The 12,590-nt window shown below is 42.2% G+C and overlaps 2 protein-coding genes across 3 annotated transcripts in view; one reads left to right on the top strand and one right to left on the bottom strand.

Annotated features, from left to right (window-relative positions):
- EMILIN2 (elastin microfibril interfacer 2) overlaps positions 1–933 on the top strand; it is a 31,386-nt gene extending 30,453 nt beyond the window's left edge. The window contains exon 8 of the mRNA XM_063167040.1: positions 521–933. Coding sequence (XP_063023110.1) covers positions 521–858 — 338 coding nt within the window. The 3' untranslated portion in view covers positions 859–933. The remainder of the gene's footprint in view (positions 1–520) is intronic.
- Positions 934–8,432: 7,499 nt separating this feature from the next.
- The window catches only part of LPIN2 (lipin 2), a 43,232-nt gene continuing 39,074 nt past the window's right edge, over positions 8,433–12,590 (bottom strand). For both annotated transcript variants that reach the window (XM_063167027.1, XM_063167010.1), the window contains exon 20: positions 8,433–12,567. In XM_063167027.1, the coding sequence (XP_063023097.1) occupies positions 12,423–12,567 (145 nt within the window). In that variant the 3' untranslated portion in view covers positions 8,433–12,422. The remainder of the gene's footprint in view (positions 12,568–12,590) is intronic.

The raw sequence follows: 12,590 nt of genomic DNA, 5'->3' as shown, positions 1-12,590 counted from the left end.
AGGCCTTGCTGGAACATGGAACAAACCAAGTCCATCTAAACCAGACACATGGGGGTAAAATATGCTCCCTGTGGGTGTGGACAGGCACACCCTTTCATGGCAGGTTTTCCGTGACTGCCCAGTACTGCTGAGGCCCAGCTCACCTCTACATTTGCCCTGCCAGAACAGCTGGGTGTGCTCCTCAGCCCCCCTGAGCCCAGCTGAGCAGAGGTGAGGTTCCTTACTCATCCACTTCACCGTGGCTGGGTCACGGGGAGAGGGAGAGGTGGGAGAGGGAGAGGTTCTCATATTGCCTCTCCAAGGTCCCTAACTGGGAGCTGCCTCCTTCTCAAGCACAGAGTGCAAGTTGTGCCTTCACCTTCGTGACTCCGATCAGTTGGTCACCTGCCCAGGCTGACCTCGTTGCCTGCACAAAGCAGTGGGTGACCCACGTGGCTTTATGTCTGTCACTGTGCTCAGGGCAGTCAGGTGTCCCCGTGTTGAGTGGCTGTGGGCAGTGCAGGCTCTCTCTGTTCTGCAGGCATTTTCACATCGCCGTACGAAGGGCGCTACCTGATCACGGCCGTGCTGGCCCCGGAGAGGGACGAGTACGTGGAAGCGGTGCTGTCCGTCTCCAACGCCAGCGTGGCTCAGCTCCACACCGCTGGCTACAGAAGGGAACTGCTGGAGTATCACAAACCCTACTCGGGGAAACAGACCTGTGGTGGTCCTGGGACGTTCCACCTTGTTCTTCACCTCAAAGCAGGAGATGAAGTGAATGTCGTCGTAACGGGAGGCAAACTGGCCTACACAGACTCTGATGAAATGTACTCCACGTTTAGTGGAGTTCTCCTTTATCCTTCCATTTCTCATGTTTAGGTTTACCTTGAACAGGGGAGAAGGGTAAGATATTCAGAAGAAATTAAGTGTAATAAAATTCAAAGCTTTAATATATTCAGTTTATATATTTGATTTCAGTGATGGGTTTATAGTCTGTGGGGAAACACTTTCCTTGTCCCTTGTTAACAGAGGTAGCTCCAAAGACATATTTCTGTAGCTAAATGAACTCCTTCCCAAGCCCTTGTACAAGCAGAACAACTGTTTAAACATCAAGTATGTTCTCAGTAGATACTTCTGCACTGTGCTCCAGCTATTCCCTAGTTTTTCAAATTGTCCCTAGTGTATCAAAGTTTACATCTCTGCTCAAGTTTACAGTTGTGGTCAGCTATTTTCATGTTTTCAGTCAAGCAGAGCCAAGAAAGTGAAATTGTAGTGGATATGGTTGATGACTTTTTATTCCTTGTATTATTTAGTAATGTGCATTGGCATAATCAGTTTGTTCAGTGCAATTGCAAACTGTGGTGGTGCAAAGCAAAATGATATTCACCTGCATCAGTTTTCTTTTTTGCCTTTAAGGGCCAAACACTGTGCTAGGAGACAAGGTGAGTGACTCAGGTGGAAGCAGCAGCACAGGGAGAAACTTGCCTCAGCTTTCTGCTGGGAATATGTTGTATCCGAACGCAACGTGCAGTTGCTACTACTGAAGGATTCAGAACAGTTATTGTCTATTTATGGAGTAAAAAAGATGATTGGTTATTCATGACACTCTTGAGATTAAAGCTTGCTGCTGAAAATTAATAAAACAGGTCAGAAAAATCAAAATCAACTTTGCTTAGCTAGAAGAGTGGTGATTTTGAAAAATTTTAAAAATTTTACAGGGCCTGTTTCTGGCAGTCCAGAAGTGTTTGCATTAGAAGGGAAGTTTTTGGTGCATAAGACAAATCAAAGAAAAATGGTTAACAAAGGAAAATAATGTTACTAGTCAATATAGTCAAATGCACAAACCAACCCTCTGCCAGAGTTGTTGTAACAGCCTCCTGCATCAGTGCTTTCAAGTGAGGTTTGTTTTAACACTCAGCATCTGTTTATATGGATCAAGCAGCCTTCTTAGCTTAAACAGGTAAGCGCATCTGAGGCAGCAGCATTTTATTTTGCACACTAGCCACTTCTCAGTGGAGGTAATAAAAATGATGCTTTGGCTCTTAGGAGTTAGCATTTTAATCACTTCCATGGCTGAAAAGAAACTCAGCCATGTTTAACTGAGAGCAGGACTGTATATTCATTTTTCACATGTACATATATTTGTCACCTGTACATTCTTTATAGCAGCTGACCTTTTTAGTAGTCTGTTCATGCCACATAGAGCTGTATTTATCATAGTGGTTTGTGTAGTGTATTTTCCTTATTACAAATGCAGAACAGCTGTTTGTAGCCTCAGAACAAACAATTTTTTAAGGTGAGGGAAGAACTCCCTGCACTGTAAAGCAGTACATTGTATTTAGCTGAAGCTCTTCCCATCTGAAGAGATGAAGACTTGTGCTTTTGTTGCTTCGTTTTGGAACAGATACTCCCTAATAACTATGTTTCCAGGCAATGAGTTGGGGCCTTCCCACAACAAACTATCACATCCTGGAAGCTGAACTGCTTTAAGAAGAGCAGGCAAAAAAACCCCTTCTGTCCACAGGGGACCTCTGAGTCAGTCCTGGTGCAGCTAGGGTTGCACTGGGGCACTTGTGAGCACGGGAAGGAAACTGTGGGTGGAGTTTTAAAGCACCTGATTTGGGAAGATCTCTTGACACCTGATTTCCAGAAATGACGGTGTTAGAGGTAAGCAGGAGCTGGGGCAGGCTGTGTTTGTAGTTGGAAGGCTGTTTCTGACAGAGCAGCAGCCAAAGATGTACAGTGAATTTGCACTGATGGAAGGAGCCGCCTCCATCCCATTTCCCTGCCTGTGTTTCTGGACCTGAGCATTTGCACGCAGTCAGCAACTGCTTGCTCATTCAAGGGGGGCTCAGCTTTCTTTTGTCCTTTCTGTCCCATGCCTTCCTAGGGCTCAGAATGGTAGGGACAGACAGGAAGGGTTGTTTTCTGTGTTTTCAAAAGCCAGGCGTATAATATGCTTTTTCTTTGCTTTAAAAACATAATTTCTTGTTACGTACAAAAGGCAGAGAAGCACTTTTCCTTTCAGGATATTTTTCACTCTCCTCCAGAAAGCTGTGTTCTCTAAGAAGCTGGCTCCAGACTATGTATGACTCAAGATTATTGTTGCCTTTTCTAAAAATGACTCATGGAAACAAACGAAATGAGCTGAGTGCTTAGGGAGACCTAGCTGCCAAACATAAACTTTTTGTTCCACCTCCCCCCCAAGTGAGAAATTTTTAAGAATCAGCAGCACAAGTTTAGTGCTGAGAGTTGCAAATCAATTATTTAATCACTATCTATCATTTAATTATTGTCTAACTGCTCCAGGAGATTCCTAAATCCAACCCACAGATCTTCACAAGTCCAGTTCTGCTGATGGGACAGGGCCATCTTCCACCAGAAAGTTTCCCTTTAAACCCAGGATCTGCTGCTGCTGCATCAAAATGCAGCGTAACTGGTACTTGTACACTGCTGTAGGGCATTCCCTAAACTGTGTCACCGCAGGGCACAACCCCAGCACCTTATTTTGAGGACACTTTTGGACTTCTGAGGGAAAGCTTCCCATTCATCTTGAGCTGTGTGGATGGGTAAAGCTATGTCCTTTTACAAGGAACCTCTATCTAAGATTCCCACCTTCGTTGAGAGGGATTTGACCTTAATTTGCACTTCTTTGGTAATTGCTGTAATCAGGGTAGGTGGTTTGGTTCCTCCTAATTAGGTTATTTTCCTGGAGCTTACAAGGTGGAATATTCACCCAGCTGGGAAGACCACAGGGATGTAGCCTATCAACAGGCAAAGGGAGAATGGAACCTGAGTTTGTGTCTGTTCCAGTCAGTGCTTGGATTAAATATTAATAATGCAAGAGCTGGAAGAGACTTGGACACAAATGCATTCATAGGCCTGACAAGGGTTGGCTCCACACAGAGCAGCCCAGCTTCAAGGGAAAGAACAATACCTGAGCTTGCTGACAGAGCATTTACATCTGGTGAGAATCAGCAGCAGCACAAGGAAAGACCTGTACTGAAAGGAGCACTTCTCACTGTGGGTTTATGATTTGACTGCCACATCCAGGAGAATCCACAAGGCTCAAATAGGAAGCATCTGTGAACTGAGAAAGCCTTAAAAAAAATCCAGTAGGTGGGAGCTATAAGATAGGACTGGTGCCTGTCTCACAGATGACAGTGCTACCCTTTAGAGCTGCTTTGTAGGTAGTTCAGTAATGCAGTACATGAGAATTGCAAGACTCTTAGACAACACAGTATCTGTTGGGCCCAGTGCTCTAATTTGATGTCAAAAGAGGAAGAAACTCAGAAAGAAGAAACTCATCTTCTACCAGGCAAAGCTCTGCAGGCAGATGTGTGTCTGACAGTCCCTCAGCCATCCACAAGGCCCTGTGGTTCCTAGGGACTGCAAAAATCCAAACCAGATCAGTCTCCAGGGCAGCATCACTTGTGAGACGGGTGAGTTCCCAGAGGCAGGGCTTTAGCAGCCAGAACATCTGAAGCCAAGCCAGCATGCTGACAGGCAGAGACACTTGCCTCTGGCCAAACGTGGCAAGCGTGTCCTAAAACCCCAATGTGACATATAAATCAGTCATATCCCCAGGAAAGACTGCAGCAAAGGAGGAATACCATTTTTCACTGCAAAAAGTGTAAAAAAATCCCACCTCATTATTTTAATTTGCTATTAAGACCTCTGGAGACAGCAAAGACATTTTTCTACTGCCCACTTTGAGAACACTTAAAGCTATGAGGACTTTCTGTGGTACTCTATCACATTTCCTTTCAGTGTACACCAGGCTAGTTGCACCAACTTTGTGCAGTGTCACTGAGCCTCCAGTTGGTTTGATGAAACCAGCTGGCCCAACAAGAAAAATTTAAAATAGTCAAGCAAGCTGTAGGTGGAAAGCATATGAAACAACCCCCATCACCACCCCCTGCAGCTTTAAAATGTGCTAGGAATGCAAGGTAAAGAGTTCCCCAACTACAATCAGGAGATTCAAATCTGGATTGAACTCTTTCCTGAGAATACAGCAGGCATTTTGAAGTGATTGTTTGCTGATTGGCTAAGTCCTTGTATTACAGCCCAGTAGTGGCCATGGGTCTCTTTCACTAAAACTAGAAATGTATTTACGGTCTCAGCTTGGAGATGGGAGGAATCTGCGCTCCACTGAGACTTTCTCAGCAGGTACAGGTTGGCTGCTGGTTGCTCCTGCATAATGGCACAGAGTTCAAATCATCCAGCTACCAGGAATACCTGGGGGCAGTCTCCTGTCATCACCAGACAGACTTGTGCTGCAGCCAACATAACCTTTTTGCAATGTGCCCTGCAGACTCGGGATGCAGAACAGCAGCCCTGCCAATTTTTTGTATATGGGAGATTTCAAACAACACCTTGTAACATGTTACTGCATAACTAGGTTTTGGCATTTATTTCACTGTCTTGATTGTGAAAAAAGGAACATTACTAACATTTTTCAGCAAAAAGAACAGTGCATTTCAAAGTATGATTTAGGTATGCATGTCTACACATATATTAATGCATAAATAAAAATAATCTCAAAGGGGGAGAGAAATATCCAGGAACACGAAGAAAGTGTGTGACAGAAAACAACTGCAGATATGTCCAAATAAAGCCTACCTCTTGTGTAATGCCTTGATGCTCTTTTGCTTTCCAGGGAATACAGCAGCACTGTAAGCCAAAAATTTTGTTCTCTTTTCCACTACCTTTAGAACTGCAGTTTCTGCCTTCTCAGTCAAGCTTGCATGTAAATTTAAAATGATTTTTCAGTGTCAAACACTTTGTTACATAGACTCTGTAGTACACAGAAGTTCTGCCAACACAGCTCTTGTCCATCTCAGTTGCTCAGTCATTGCCCTGATTCCTGGCAAAGATGGAATTTCAGTTGCAAGGGACCTACAACCATCACCTACTCCAAGTGCCTGACCGATTCAGTGCTGGACAAAAGCTAAAGCATGTTGGTTAAAGGCATTGCTCTTTGCCTTTAATGCCCCTTAAACACTGTCAGACCCCTCCTGGGCTGCACTCCCCTCCATCCATCCTGCTGGCATGGGGTGTTCCCCAGTTACTGAGAGTGTGGGCAGCCAGCCCTTCCCATGGCCCTGGCAGGATCCCCTTCTTTGTGGTGTATCAAAGCAGCTTCAAGTTCAAGAGCATGGGGAATCCAGGGTGGCTTCCAGGGAAAAGGAAGCCTCCAATGCCATGTGGGGAGTGCACCTGGCTGCCTTACACACAAGAGCTTCCATAAATGCTGTAGTTTGGGGATCTCTGGGGGTTGTTAGTTGTTTGGACTTTGTTCATTTTTGCCAATCACTGATCTTTGCATTTGTCCAGGTTCTGGCTTGGACAGGGTTAAGTTTTGCAGCAGGGGTGAGCAACTGGATATGAATTGTATGCTCTGTTCCTATCACTGTTGTTACTGTTCCTTATTCCACTGCTGTTTCTAGTAAATTGTTCTTATCTCAACCTGTGATCTTTAGCTCTGTGTGCCTCCAGCTGTCATTTCCAGCCCTTCCCAGGGGAAGAGAGGGAGCTGGAGGAGGGGTGAGAAAGCTCAGTGGTCTGGGTATTTCAGTGGGAACACAAAATTGGGGAATACCACTCCTAAACCATGACAGCACTGCAGAGCAGAGCTGCTGAGCACTCATATCCATCTAGGAAAGGATGGATAGGATCCAGCTCTCTGCAAGGCCTTGTCCCTCATGAGTGAACAGCATCTCCCAGTTTGGCATTGTCAGCAAACTTGCAAATGGTGCATTCAGCTCCTGCATCCAGCCCACTGATAAATATATTGAACAGAACTGGCCCTGGAATTGAGCCTTGAGGAGCACCACTGGTCCACCCATCACCAGGCAGCAGCAGTCCCTTTCCCTTTCACCACAACCCTTTGAGCCCTGCCCTTCAGCCAGTTCTAGGCTGAGCAGCTCATGCTGTTGCTTGTGATCACCAGAGCAGGTACACAGGAACTATCATCAGAAGTGGGAAATGTAAGATTAGAGGCCAGCAGGGTAGGAAGGTGAATTAAAAAGAGAGAGCAGGGAAAGGTTGGCTAAAAGATATGACCAGAAACAACAGGAAGTGTACCAGTGCTCAAGTGTGACAGAAACACTAGTGAGGGTTTGATTAATTTAAGGCAAGGGAAAGGAGCAAAAGCAGCAGGGGACTGCTTAGGAAACACATTGCACAGGAGTGGCCATCCCTGCCAGGCAGAAGACCCTGGCAAACCCTTGCTGTGCCCAACAGTGAAAGCTCTGAGCACACAGCACAGGGGACATGTGCCCAGAAAACCCTGCTGAGCTGGCTCCGTGCTCAGCTCACCGCTGGCATCAGAGCCCAGCTGGCAGCAAGGGGGAACTTGCACACACTTCCCACCAAAACAGTGCAGGGCTGCAGCTCCTCAGTGCACCAACTGCATGACACAACTCCAGGCACAGCGTTCTGCTCCTGGAAACAGTGATTCTGTTCTTTACACATTGAAACCAGCTGCTCCAAGACAGAAAAATCCATCCACCAAGAACAAGACCACCCTAGTAGGAGTGCATTACAGTAAGATGGATACAGGAGAAACAATGCCAGCTCAGAAAAGTTTTTGCAACAGATCCAAACATTTGGCATACATAGGACACACCACCCTTGTGCTGCTTGCAGTGGCAGAGTCACTCACTGCAGCACCAAGGATGCAGTGGGACCCAGGTGTGAAGGATGGGCAGTGAGCAGACTGGTGGGAGGAACGAGTGCAGCGTGTCAGCAGAGTCATGGGGAAACCTGGCAGGAGCACAGGAGGTGATAGAACACCAGCAGTAACACCAATGACACCACAGAAGGTCCAAGAGGCACAGCATCACTGACCTTTTCATGCAGATCCATAATTGACTGAACAGTCAGGTTTTCTATGTAGGCTGCTAGGTGGTTGCATTTACCAAGTGCAGCAAGAGACCAGGAAAATTAATTTCTAATGAAAGCTTGAGGCCCCTTTTCCAAGACTGCCTCACAATATTTGCTTCAAGTGATTTAACAACTGCTATGGAAGACAATACTCTTTGCCTTGAAAGGGAAAAGTTAACTTTGATTGAAATAGGATAAAACTCCAAATTAGGGCAGATTTACAAGAGCTCAAACAGCACTTACAACTTTTTATTCAAAGCAGCTTGTAGATTCCCAAGTCGTGCCTCTGATACCTGATATTTTATATTACCAAGTGCATGTTTGCTTTTTATTATAGTTGTAACCCAGTATTGGTACTGGCACAGAAGTTAAGCTTGATGACAGCCATTTTTTTATCAGCTGTATAAATACTCTGAAAAAAGTAAATCAAGCCTGAAAGAAAGCAAATATACTGTATCCTGAGAAGACTTGAATTCTATGCTGAACATAAACACAATTTTAACAGTCCCATGTTTAGTCATTCAGCAGTACAATAAAGGAATTACCAAATACAAAGTAAAGAGGAATTTCACTTTAAGTCTGTTTTTATTGTGATAACATTGTTCCGAACACCAATAAACATTGCACTGAAGTGTGGGTTGCTGTACCCAAGACAGTCCAGTCTTAACAAAAACCACTGTATTGGTATGATCACAGATTTGACATTTTAAACACACTACCTTATTAGTGATTGGGTTGCTTAATAATCAAGTATTCCACATCTTCAAGATAAAAATGAAACAAATGACTGAAGAGAGTTTTCCCACCCTCAAAATAAACCAACATTTTAACTTTCATCTGGAAGTAATTAACACTGTAAAATAGTCCAAACAATTCCTTTCTATTTAGCAAATTTTAACTCTGGAACTTAAAATTTATTCAGACAAAAGTGACACTTTAAAGGCATCTCAAATTCTCTATCTGTGATGTTTCACAAGGAATTTGCATTACAGTCATTTAAACAACTCATCCATATGACAGCATTTTCTAGAAGACTTGCATGAAATATTAACATGAAATCTCATCTCTTTCACGTTTACCATAAACGGATTCAGAGTTTGCTTCAGAAGTCCCATAATGGAGTTGACACAAGTGTTAAAACTTTTCCAGTTGAAAAGAAAAAAAAAAGGGTTTTGGAAGGCATATACCGAGGACAGAAAGTTAAGAAGACATGAGCCAGGATTGCACATGCACTTGTACACTGTTGGGAATGAAAGCCCAATCTTCTGAAGTACAAACATGCTTGGTACAGTAAAGAAATTTAAAAAATTAAATCCAGAAATGCATACCCTTTAAACTGCTGATCTTTAAATCATTATACAAACGGGTAATGTCCAAGTCACTAACAAGTTTTGAATTGCAATGTTCCTTATTTACTCCCAGACAGGTGTCATTGGCTCAGCCTTTGAGGGCTTCCAACGCTAAGAGGATCTGCATCTTCAACAACACAGTCTTAACAACAGAGGTGTGTGTGTGCCCACAGCCAGGCACACTTAGAAGTTCCTCTTTCACAGAAAGAATGATGTAGCTTGCGCTAATTTTACACCAGTATAGCACAACTTGTTCTCAAACATTCGTTTCAGGCCACTTCTCTCCACTAAGGTAACAAAGGTCAAGCTAACACATAATTCTTATTTACCCCCTCCACGTTCATGTTGTGGCACAAGCCCACAGCTTGATAGCAACAAGATGTCTGCTCTAGAGTCAGTAAAGTGCCCAGCAGCCCCGAGAACACAGGTACACAAAAGCAGGCCCCATATTCTGTCCCTAAATGGGGTTAACAAACAATCTGAAAAGCTTCAAATACAAGCCAGAGTTAGAAAAACCAAACTCCCTGCCCTACTTGTATCAGAAAGACTCAGCAACATTTGCATTTTATCAAAAAACAAATATTAAACTGTAGCTGTTACCGAGAAAAACCAATCTGTTTTTTTAAATTAAGCAACCTTTTGGACACTCCTACAATGCAAAGTGACATGCTAGCAGAATGAGGAGCTCTCAACAAAACTCACACAACCCCCATGTTCATACCAGCTGAAAGTACATGTATTTGGAAATATACCTGATACTATTTTTTTCCACACTTCTCATTTACTCAAGACCCCACCTTGAAATCCACAGCTTATCTTTACAACAGTCTGAAAAGTTGAAGGGAATTGAAGAGGGAAAAAAAAAGTGAAAAAAGAATATCAATCCAAAAGGACACAGGCAAACCATGGTAACAATCTGTCCCATTTGGGAACTCATCATGGTTTCATGAAGTGCTTTAATTTTTAGAAAAGCTGTGTAATACCAGGGCTACCAAGAGTAGACTTAAGCATGGTAAAGCAAATTTTGACAGCCACAAAAAGACTGTTTGAGGAAAGGCTGCTTCACTTCCTTTATGCAAAATAGAATCTTTAGATATAATATTTAATCTTGTAATTAAAATACTTTATTATGTTGGATTCTTATTTATTAATTTTAAAGTATTTAAGTGACTTAAAAGCTCAAATCCCATTGATATTCAAAGCACTTGGTGATCATGAAAATTTTAGTTTCTAATGAAATCTATGGGATAAAACGTAAGAAAAGGGGAAAAAATACATGGAATGATGTTTGCAAGCTTCTGACATTGAAAAAAAAATACAAGAAAAAAGTAGTAAAATATCCTTTGAGTTGAATCCACAGGATTCAACTCTCTACTTAAAGACTGAGTAGACTGGTGACCAAGAACCACAGAAGTTGTTGTTCTCACAGTACAAAAATGAGGATGCCTTTCAATTCACTGACATGCATGACACACCGTGACAGGTAAGTTTTTTTTATACCACTCTCCTTCTCCTGCTTGAAAGAGATTCCAGGTTGATTTTGCTTGCCTCCACTCATTATCCAGTGTTTTATAAATGCAGAAATACACAAGAATTTTATAATTGTGGGGGGGGGAAGTAATTTCATTTATACAGTGATTTATAAATGCCCCCCCTGAGCAGTTCACCAATTGTCCAGAGTTAGCTGATGTTACATCAGAACTGAGGGTTAGGACAGTCTGACAATGGAGGAAAAAATACTCCTGGAGGGGTGTAAAATCCTCTAAATGTCTGCTTTTGCAGGTAGCAAAACCGAGTGATCTGGTGTTTAAATGACTGTAGTCCTTAAGCCCTTTGGGCTGGTGGAATGATATATTCTCACATAGTTTTGTCCAAAAGAAGTTAAATGCACTAATTCAACTTAAAAAGCAGCCACCTTTGCCTTCAAGTACTTTTGGAGAACATCAATTAGCTGCTTTTATAGCTGATAAACACCAGAACTGGAATGTAATTTGTTCACAGGCTCTGACTGGAACCTGAGGAATGACCACCATGATGTTTGCAAATAACCCAAAACTTCTTAAAAAGAAAAAAAAAAGGAAAAAAAAAAAAGGAAAAAAAAGTTTTATTCTGCTCTGCAGTATTTAACCATTCTCACAGCTGGAACCTCACTACTGAGTTGCATTTTCTTCCAGCTACTGAAAACCTGCAATACAGAAGTCTGGAAAGACCTGCAGTAGGCAATTAAAAAATTAAATACATAATTATTTTTTAGTATTGCGATTCCCTGAATATAACCTATACATACACATTTTACTGGCCTACACAGCATACACACACATACACATTATATCTGTGCTGAAAAAGGAAATAAAAATGCCAGTTCCCCAACTCTTACAGAAATGTTCCAAGATTTTTCTTGATGAAAATTTAACATGACACAGCACAGCCTGAAAATAACAAAAGCCATACAAGTGTCTGAAGACAACTTTCATTTTAACAAGCTCATGAAGTAGTTTTAACATTGTGTGTAAAAAAAAAAAGTATTAAGCAGAGTTAGTTCGAGTGTCGTTTGTATAAGCCCAGTCTTGTACATGTAACAAAAGGCATATTTACATTTAAAGAGGAATTTTATGTCTTCAGAATCTGCCAGGCTAGCAAGGTCTGTACATTTTCTGTATTCTAGCTGAGAAAGAGCACAGTGGTCTTAGGTTCTGGCTCCTTTCAAAAATGGCCTAAATGCCCATCTGAACATTAAACCACATTTTTCATAAATAGGTCTGACATTCTATTTGGCAGTTTCCATACACTTTTTGGCTTCATTTTAGAAAATATACTTAAGACAACATAAAAAGAATAATCTGTGTTTACAATAAGGTCTGTATTAATGAAAATGCAAAGTCATATTTTACCTCAGTATTTAGTTGCCCTGAAGCACTTGGGTACCATGACCATCAATGACAGGCCAATCTCAAGTGCCATAGAACAGGTATACATTAACAAACAATAAACAAACAAACACAAAAACCAACAAACCCTCCCACAAAAAAAAAAAAAGACAGTAGCTTTGCATTTTCTTTGTTTTAAACCAATGAAATTAAAGTGATTTCTTTAGTAAGACTTACGGTACCAATATATAAATTAGCATCCTCATTAAGAAAGTTCTTCACATTAAACTGAAGTTGAGTAGCTCAATATGAAATTCCATCTCCTGGTGAGAAGTACTTTTCAGGCCAGGTCATCCATGTTAAGGTCAGGAAGAGGCTCCCTCCAGTAGCAAAAAGAGCTGAATTCTGGGCACGGAAATGCAGAATTCTGTTCTTTATTAATCAATGGGAACACATATTCCACAAGCTCGCTTAGTCTGTAATACCTGTATTAAAGGAGAAGAAAGAC

Source organism: Melospiza melodia, chromosome 1 (assembly GCF_035770615.1).
Source record: "Melospiza melodia melodia isolate bMelMel2 chromosome 1, bMelMel2.pri, whole genome shotgun sequence".
Taxonomy (NCBI): Eukaryota; Metazoa; Chordata; class Aves; order Passeriformes; family Passerellidae; genus Melospiza; species Melospiza melodia.
This window is presented reverse-complemented; position numbering and strand designations above follow the sequence as displayed.